Raw genomic sequence first — 9,539 nt, 5'->3', positions numbered from 1 at the left:
CCAAATAGCCGAGGCATATTCAATTTTAGGTCGAATTAGAGTGGTATAGGCATGAGCACGGAGGTGAGGAGGAGCATGCTTTAGGTTATGTTTTAAGAGACCTAATGACCGATTAGCAGATGCAAGCATAAGGTTAATATGGTGGTTCCATGCTAAGTCTGAATGAAGGTGAAGTCCTAAGTACTTATACGTGGTGACTAGCTCGAGTGAGCTATTATTTAAGGAGTATGCTGTTTGAATTCGAGACATTCGGTTAGTAAAAGACATCAATTTAGTTTTTGAATGATTAAGTTGCATAAGCCAGGTTGAGCACCATGCTGTTACTGAATCCAGGTCAGATTGAAGGGATTGGCAATCGGTGTTAGAATAAATTTTGCGATAAATTACACAATCATCAGCAAAAAGTCTGATATGGGAAGAAATGGAATCCGGTAAATCGTTGATAAATATTAGGAAAAGTAAGGGGCCAAGCACACTTCCTTGTGGGACGCCAGAGTGTACTTGGCTGAAAGACGAATTGTGGTTATTGACAGTTGTAAATTGAGACCTGGAAAACAGAAAATCTTTAACCCATGCAATGACAAGAGGGTTAATATTAAGCAGTGCTAGTTTCATTAATAACCGGTTGTGAGGTACTCTGTCGAAAGCAGAGTTTGATTAAAATATTTTCACCACCGCCTTTCGTCCTTTGTTTTCATGTTTCGTCGGTGTTCCTTCTAGCGTTTTACGTAGAGCTAGAAACGGTGAATGCCTTTAGCATAGCGCGAACCGCGCCTCGCCACTGCGCATGCGTAGATCGATTTGAGGGCGCTAGATGGCACCATTTTCCCGTCAACAGCGCACCCGTATGCTGTGCCGAGGCCAATCAGCGCGCGCTCAAACCAATGGGGCTTATATAGTTAGCGATTCCAAAACAGCTTTTCTTAACTTCGCCCGCGGACGCGTTCATTCCCCCGCGTGGCAGATATTGAGAATGTGCAACCCAAATTCCGATAGGCGTATTGAGCTGGTCTGGGTGAGGGCTCACTCTGGCAAACCGGAAATGAGGCCGCCGATAACACAGCCCGAGGACTTATTTGCCGGGCTAATGGCGACCCCAGCCGGGATTTCTCGAGGGAGCAGGCACACACGTTATCAGAACTTACTCAACAAGCACGCCTTGCCCGTCGACTCTATCCCTCTCCCAACCCCCTCCTATCCCACTCTCAACAAATCCTCTGGAGGCGACTCCAGACCCGGATTCTTCCTACCCCTCAGCTTCTATCCTACTTCCGCCATGTTTCCCCACAGTGCACTCTCTGCGGAGAACCGCACGCCACCCTGGACCACATCCTCTTCGGCTGCCCTGCCGATCCTCCCCCGCAGGGACAGCCCGCCATCGGTACATGGGAGGAATGGGAGGCCCTCCTTGCGTCGCAGGACCCGGACGCGCAACTTTGCTGTGTGAACCGGTGTGCCAGTGTCATGGCCCTACGTGGCCTGGACACATGCGCGTAATGTGAGGGCTGTGCGGTGGCCCTGAGACCTTGCACGGTCCAAACTCGCTTGCATAATAAAGTTTTTCATCCATCCATCCATCCAATGGCAGGGTACGGTACGCAGTAAGCGGGGGCGGTGGTGGTTCGCGATATGCTAAAGTTAGAAGTATCTAATGTCGGATTTATGCCAAAACTACGCCCAAGCTTCTCCCAGCATGCTGCACCAAAAAGACCGCGCAAAACGCCCCAGAGAACAGCAATGCGGAAACGAATAAAGTTTAGGGTGACTTGTCCTCTGGTGCTATTTTAGGATAGACTCAGGCCACACTGGTGGCTGAGTTAAAATGCATAGGCAGAGACGCGGTCCATGCGTTCGCCACGTGTACAGAAAATTGCAATCTCGAAAGCCAGGAAGAGAACTGTGCTTACCGCGCTGCCTTAAACGCATGCATCTTTCAGGTATGCGAGTGCTTTCCCCGTTCACCGTCTCGACTCGCCCTGTAAGTTTAATTATGTGTGAATGATTTAGAGCCGCTTTCAGTGCTTGCTTTAGGATGAGAATTATGCATTGCAGTACCCGCCGAGTATGAGTCCACATAAAACTGAATTAAACTTGATATGTTTTTCTCTTTCGTTTATCCGCGAAGTCATCCGACCATCCTCCAAAAGTAGTCGCAAAGCTGGGGGAAACTGACGGGAAATCTCGGTTTGAATGGTAGCCATACGCGTATACGAGAAACGTGACTGCAAAGCGCGTGTACCGGCGAGAACTGGATGACTTGGTGACTGACGCTTTAGGCCGTTCGACCGTTGGCGCAAAGGTGTAAACTGTGTTTCTGAAATGCATTGTTATTCGTGGCCCACACTCGCTACAGATTATGAGAAGTAAAGTAATGGCATTGCAAAAACCTCGCCACTTGGAACAGTTTACGCCATGCCATTAATAACATGCAAAATAAAATGGAAAGTCTGCGGACATATTTTCATGATAATTTAGAACAAACCTCAACTTATCCGCCGTGGTTCGACTATACAGCCAGTAATAATTTCCTTGTGTTAAAATGTATGCATTTATTGTTTTTCGTGTGGTGCATATGCTGCGCGCTATACGCGCACAACGTTTTGAAGCGCGCACCTAAATAAATCAGGCAGATGGGTCAGATCAATAGCGCCTAAATCAATAAGAGACAGTTTAGTCCAAATCAATAAGCGACATCTCTCTATAGGTTGATGTTCATCGCCGCAAGGGAGAATATTATTCGTGGGGAAAAGGCGCTTAACCCTTCAAGACACGCATTATATGTTCTGCTGTCAAGCAAAATCTGAAAATTTTTGTGCATATATTTTCAACGTTCTATTTCACACAAGCAACATGAATGGCTCAAAATACTCACGGCGCATACTTCCACGCTGACGGAATTTCAGGTCAAAAACCACATTTACACCTAATTAGTTATTTTCTTTATACAAAGGAGATTCCGCAAAAAAAAAAAAACTCAGCTACTGTGTTCTTTGGTAAAGCATTCCACCTTGTGAGATAAGAAAAAATTTACAGCAGTAGACAGCCCCTCTTAGGCCCATTGTAGAACTTTTCGAAGTAGTACATGATGTGTATTTCTTGTTTTTGGAAGTTGTCCTTTTTCCTAAAATTGAAATTTGCCTAGAATTCTGTTCAGCAGGGATTTGAAATGTTTCCGGCTTTACTGACGACGTGAAAATAGCTCTTAACTCTTTGAAAAAAGCTTGAAAAGACCCGGTCACAATCGTAGACGCTGTGTTATAAAGGGTTAATGATGATATATTTTAGAAATGTATAAGCGTACAGTAAAACAAAAAAAAAATGTGACGACGGCGAAACAGTCAGCACTCCAAAGACAAATGCGTGTTAAGCAATCTGTTGGATTCAACGTCGAAATATTGACGAAAATTAGGTTCACTCATTAATTCAAAGCCTTCCGCTACAGCGTCTTCCTCGCCAAATGCCCTCCTTTGCCCTTCCCTCATGGTGCGTTTCAGCTGTCGGCTTTGAGGGAGACAATTAATAAGCGTCTGGTTTCTCCTCAACTACACACACAAACACGATATGCTTGTTTGTTGGACTTTATTTTCTAAAAACGCAGAAAAAACAGCCTCCAAAATCCGGAAGCTCTGAATGGGCTCTTCGAAGTTAAACAATCATTTGGCATGATGCATGAATGCTTGGTTTAGGTTTATTAGGGTTTAATGTCTCAAAACGACTCAGGCTATGAGAGACGCCTTAGGCAAGGGATTCGTAAATTTCGACCACCTCGGTCTTTAACGTGCACTGGCATGGCACAGTAGACGGGCCTCTAGAATTTCGCCTCCATCGAAATTCGGCCGCCGCGGCCGGGATCGAACCCGCGTCTTTCGGGCCAACAGCCGAACCCCGTAACCACTGAGCCACCACGGCGGGCCTCATGCCTAATTGTTTAAGTGAATTTGATCTAATTTTATTAGCTCGCTGTGGGGTGGCTTGTTTTCGTGTAGCCAGATTAAAGTCACATGAGCGGGGCTAAAACAAGGGAATAGCGTACGATACAAGGTTCCCGCTGCTTTCCAACATATTTGCGCGTTTAAATGATAAATGTATATACCGAAAAAAAAAGACTACATGATTTGCTGTTACAGTTGCCTGGCTTAGTTGAGTAAAGTTTGGTATAATTGCTCAGTTCTGAAATCATGTGACTGCCATCGGGTCTCAGTGTAAAGTCAAGCCACTTATTATGACTCTCAAGACAGATCTATCAAGTTTTCTACGGCTTTTCCAGCTTGTATTATTTTAGCATCACTAAATATTTTTGAACTGCCCCAAGATTCCAAAATAGGAAACGTAGTACCAATTCATAAGGATGAACCTAAAGAGAATGTGTAAAACTTCATGCCCATTTCTTTTTTAACAAGCGTTTTCAGTGAGACACTATTTGCAGATACAACTCGAAAGGAAGCCATCCAGCAAATGGCGTAAGACGGATTTTTATGACGCCGCGATTAATCCGTCGAAGCCGTGGTTATGCCCCGTTCATCTGCCACTACCTACGATTTCACGCTTGCGATTTCACGCAGCCATTTATACGCTAGAGGTATCAGAATTGGTGAAGGGGGTGAATCGGTGTTCGCCGATGGCTGAAGGGGCTCCTTTAAGGGGCGTTTACCGATTCGTTCTTGAGTTGTGTTCGACAGTACAATACGCAGTCTGCGCGAATATCTGGGCCCGTGGTGGTGGTGAAACTTTATTTCCAGCCGATGGAGAGGAGCGACCCGAAGTCGCCCCCCGCTTAAACGGCGGCCGCTATCCCTTGGGCATCGCGGCGGCGTATTCAGCCAGCTGGAGGAGCTTGATCTGTGTCCCCGAGTCGGGGCTGAGCAATAGAGCCTCCCAATGATCAGAGTCGGCAATGAATCGACTCGCGGGTAGGGGCTGCGGGCAGTTCCAGTTCATATGATTTATATCGGCTTTGTTATCACAATGTTTGCATTTGTCTGAGTAGAGTCCTTCCGAATAGAAGCTACGCAATTGGGGATTTGGATAGGTGTTAGTTTGAAGTTTACGCCAGGCTTTGGCCTTTTGTTTGGAGGGCGTTTCAACTGGTAGGGGGGATCTGAGTCTTGCAAGCCTGTAGTGCTGCAGGATTTCTCTGTAAGAAAACAACCTGTCACTGCGATCCCACGCTCACCACTGATGTATCTACAGGGGCTGCTGCTGATTTTCCTGGGCCGGCCATGGACGATGCACAAGACGGAATGCCTCAACGATACAAGCTCCCAGCTCGGCGCGTGTACGTCAACCGACTGCGGCCTATCAACATGTTTTTTGCCTGCGTCACTTATTCTGGATGCTCCGCCACTTCTGGACGCAGTGGTCGATTCCGTCTGGCAACGTGGGACTCTGACTGCTGATCGGGCGGTACAAAAGTGCGCGCCTTTCGACGCCCCTCTGGGCCACGGCACCGCCACTGCGATCCCACGCTCACCACTGATGTATCTACAGGTTGGTTACTATGACGCTTATTCTTACCGTGACGATGACGTCTGTCTTTTAGCGGTGTCGTGGCCACCTCATGTTTTGAAAAGTTTCCGCGCTGGTGTATCCTATTTATGGTGTCTGCTAGTTTTGGGAGGCGATGTCGATCTAAACCCGGGACCCATGACTAAGGCTCAAGAGGAAAAGCTGGACCTTGTGGCTGGTTCCATCTTACGCCTTGAAGCTAGCAATGCAGTCCTTCAAGACTCTGTCAACAAAGTGCTTCAGATTCATGCAGACTTAAAAATTGACTTAGAAAAACTAACAAAGCGAGTTCACGATCTAGAGCAGAAATTTGCAACCGCACCATCTGCTGAGCTCGTGGTGAACAGTGACAAGGGTCTCGCAATTGTACAGGAAAAAATTGACGACCTTGAAAATCGCTCTAGGCGATCCAATGTTCTATTTTACGGTATAGATGATCCAGAGAAGTCGGAAACTTGGGAGGAGTCTGAACGTCTCGTAAATGACTTTTGTAAAGAAAAACTTGGGCTTACTGTTGAATCTGTTTCTAGAGCACATCGCGTGGGCCGCTTTTCTTCCGAGAAAAAGCGGCCTATCATAGCCAAATTTTTTAATGAAAGGGAAGTTGACACTGTCATGAGCCGCGGCTATAAGTTAAAAAACACTAATTTAAGCATCTCGCGCGATTACTCCGAAGCCGTTCGCGAAAAGCGACGGAAGCTTATCCAGTTTTCAAAATCTATTAAGAAAGATGGGGATAAAGTGCGACTCGTTTTCAACAAGCTCTTCGTTAACGATGATCTTTACATGTGGAACACCAACGAAAGTCGAGCCATTCTTGTATCAGGGCGCGAGGATGGCGAATGACGTCCTCCCTCCGTTTCCGTTAACCTGAGTTCATCGACCACCTCACCTGCCAAATTACATTGTGGTAATTATAACGAATGGCTGTTTTTGTACACCAACATTAGAAGTGTTGTAGCTAACGGTATTGCACTATCATCTTTCATCGATTCATGTCAAGCTTCTTTAGTGGTACTAACTGAGACGTGGCTGAACGACACTATTCATGATGTCAACATCTTTAGCAGTGCTTGCAATTTCAAATTTTTTCGCTGCGATAGACAATTGCGAAGGGGGGGCGGTGTTCTCATCGCGATAAAGGAAGATTTCATTGCCACACCTATCGTTATCGATTCTTTCCATGAATGTGTTTGGGTTTCTTTGAATGATGGTGCATTTCGTGTCATCATCGGCGTTTTCTACCGTCCTCCCGATATGTCTGGTGCGTTTTCAGATGAATATCATCGGGTGCTCAGTGAAATGTATGCGCGTTTTCCTAATTCCGCTGTTATTATATTTGGAGATTTTAATTTCCCAAGAATTAATTGGTCAACACTTTCCGTAGTGGACACAGATGCAGAAGCACATTCTTTTCTCTGCTCTTGCCTTGATTTTTCATTAACACAACTCATTAACCAACCAACACGATCAACTAAAGCCTCTTCCAATGTACTTGACTTAGTTCTCACAAACAAACCTGATATATTTTCAGGCATAACTCATGAGGAACGCATCTCTGACCACGATGTTATCACTGGGTACATTAAATTTCGCGCTAGTAATAAGATAACTACTAAAAAGAAAATAAGATGTTACGGCAAAGCAAATTTTGATGCAATTAATGCAGAATTATTAATGTTTTCTGATAAATATTTGCATGATTTCTGCTCTCGCTCTATAGAGCAGAACTGGATCCTTTTTAAAACTGCCCTCAATGATCTCATCGACCAGTTCATTCCCATGTTAACCATTACCTGTGATAGCAGTTCTCCTTGGTTTACCAACCGTCTTCGGCGGCTGAACAACAAAAAGAAAAAACTATACAGACAGGCAAAACTGAATGGTCTTGTGAGTTCACATGACAAATACAGAGCATGTGAAAAGGATTATAAGGCACTATTAAAATCTACTCGGCGCAACTTTTTTTCTCATGACTTGTCGTCCATGCTGAAAAATAATATTCGCCGTTTTTGGCGTGTGGTAAACCCAGCAATTCGACCTGACATATCACTCTTACAGATTCTGTTGGTGTTCCCATCCCTGATTCAGAGTGCGCTCAACTTCTTAACGATGCGTTTGTAACTGTGTTCACAGATGAAGACATTACTTCCTTGCCTACATTAAGCGCCCTAGTGGAACTAACTATGGACGAGATAGTCATCAGTGAGCCTGGTGTTTTATCTCTACTAAACAATCTCAAAACATCTTCTAGCGCTGATCATATGGGCTTCAATAATAAAATTTTAAGGAATACATCACATAGCATTTGTTCCATGTTAACCGCATTATTTTCCCAGTCGCTATCAACTGGCACCATTCCTAACGACTGGCGCATAGCTAAGATAATACCAATTTTCAAATCAGGTGATCGTGCTTCTCCGCTTAACTATCGTCCCATCTCCTTAACAAGTACAGTTTGTAAATTACTCGAGCATATTATACATACTCAGGTCATCAACTACCTTGAAGATAATAACATTATCTTCGATCATCAGCACGGTTTTCGCAAGGGCTACTCATGCGACACCCAACTTGCCGGTTTTATTAACGATATTCATGCACTGATTGACGCTGGTTTTCAAGTTGACGCAATATTTTTAGATTTTTCTAAAGCATTTGATCGCGTTCCACACCAAAGGTTGTTGCTTAAACTTTCCCAACTGAACATTCACCTTAATATTATTGCATGGATAGCAGATTTTCTCTCATCTAGAATTCAGTTCACATCAGTTAACAACTCTAACTCATGTTACGCTAATGTTACGTCTGGAGTTCCACAAGGCAGTGTACTGGGACCTTTACTTTTCCTCATCTATATTAATGACTTACCCAATTGCGTGACGTCCAGAATCAGACTATTTGCTGACGATTGTGTGCTTTATCGACGTATAACCTGTAACACTGACAGCTAGCCACTGCAGTCTGATCTTGAAGCGATAAGCACATGGTGTTCTAATTGGTTAATGCCTTTAAATCTCCAAAACTAAGCTCATGTCTTTCACCAACAAGCCACGTATTCCTACCGCCTACTTTCTTGATAACAATAGCGTAGAATTCACCACAAGTTACAAGTATCTTGGCATTAACCTTCAATCCGACTTATCATGGAATCATCATATTAATCTCACTCTTGCCTCCGCTAACCGTACTTTCGGACTTCTCAAACATAATTTAAAAGAGGCCGCGACACATGTAAAAAAACTAGCGTACACCACATTAATCCGTCCGAAACTCGAATACGCGTCTACCATTTGGGATCCTCATCAGAATTATATCAGTAACATCGAAGCCCTGCAAAACCGTGCTGCGCGATTCATCTTTTCTGATTATTCATGTTACACCAGCGTCACCTCATTGAAGACTAAAGCCGAGTTAGATAACTTAGCACTGCGCCGAAAAATTTCCCGTCTATCACTCTTCCACAAGCTTTATCACCATCCTTCCCTTCATGATGAATTCTTTCAGCCACCGCCAGTTATCTTTCCACGTCGCGATCATCCTTACAAAGTTAAACGCATTAACTGCCAGTCATTCCATTATGCCTATTCTTTTTTACCACGCACAATAACCGAATGGAACGCTTTGCCATCAGAAATTGCCACAGAATCTGATCTAAATAAATTCCAACATCTTATGCACTCATGTTTCAACAACTAAAAAGGTATTTTTTTTAGCGTTCTTTTCTTCTGCCTTGTCTTCTTTTTATTTTATAATTTTTGTTTTGTACTTCAGCGCACCTTTTCCAGTGTCGTCTTTTTCTTTTTCTAGCGGTGCTGTTATTTATGCTCAAATTTTGCTTTTATGTGCATTGTTGCGACCCTTTCTGTGAATGCCTATTTATGATTAATATTGTGTGATTTCTATTTTATTTTAGTGCAATATTTTTAACCTTATAACAATGCTTTGTACTTACTCCCCCCCCCCCATGTAATACCCTCAAATGAGGGCCTTTGGGGGTATTTTGAATAAATAAATAAATAAATAAATAAATT

General features: G+C 44.0%; 1 protein-coding gene across 1 annotated transcript; it reads left to right on the top strand.

Annotated features, from left to right (window-relative positions):
• The first annotated feature begins 1,939 nt into the window (after positions 1 to 1,939).
• LOC149347403 (uncharacterized) lies at positions 1,940 to 6,614 on the top strand. Its single transcript, XM_089541577.1, has 2 exons — positions 1,940 to 1,978; positions 5,092 to 6,614. The coding sequence occupies exons 1-2, from the start codon at positions 1,940 to 1,942 to the stop codon at positions 6,349 to 6,351; spliced, it is 1,299 nt and encodes a 432-aa protein (XP_089397703.1). The 3' UTR covers positions 6,352 to 6,614.
• Positions 6,615 to 9,539: the final 2,925 nt, after the last annotated feature.

This window comes from Amblyomma mixtum, chromosome 4, assembly GCF_055824585.1.
Source record: "Amblyomma mixtum isolate Tamu chromosome 4, ASM5582458v1, whole genome shotgun sequence".
In the NCBI taxonomy this organism is placed as follows: Eukaryota; Metazoa; Arthropoda; class Arachnida; order Ixodida; family Ixodidae; genus Amblyomma; species Amblyomma mixtum.
The sequence above is the reverse complement of the archived record's forward strand: the minus strand, read 5'-3'. Positions and strand labels throughout refer to the sequence as shown.

Coding starts and splice junctions, on each gene's coding strand:
- LOC149347403 (XM_089541577.1), top strand. CDS start 1,940: ATGCGAGTGCTTTCCCCGTTCACCGTCTCGACTCGCCCT. Junction 1,979..5,091: donor TCACCGTCTCGACTCGCCCT/GTAAGTTTAATT, acceptor TTCAACTGGTAG/GGGGGATCTGAGTCTTGCAA.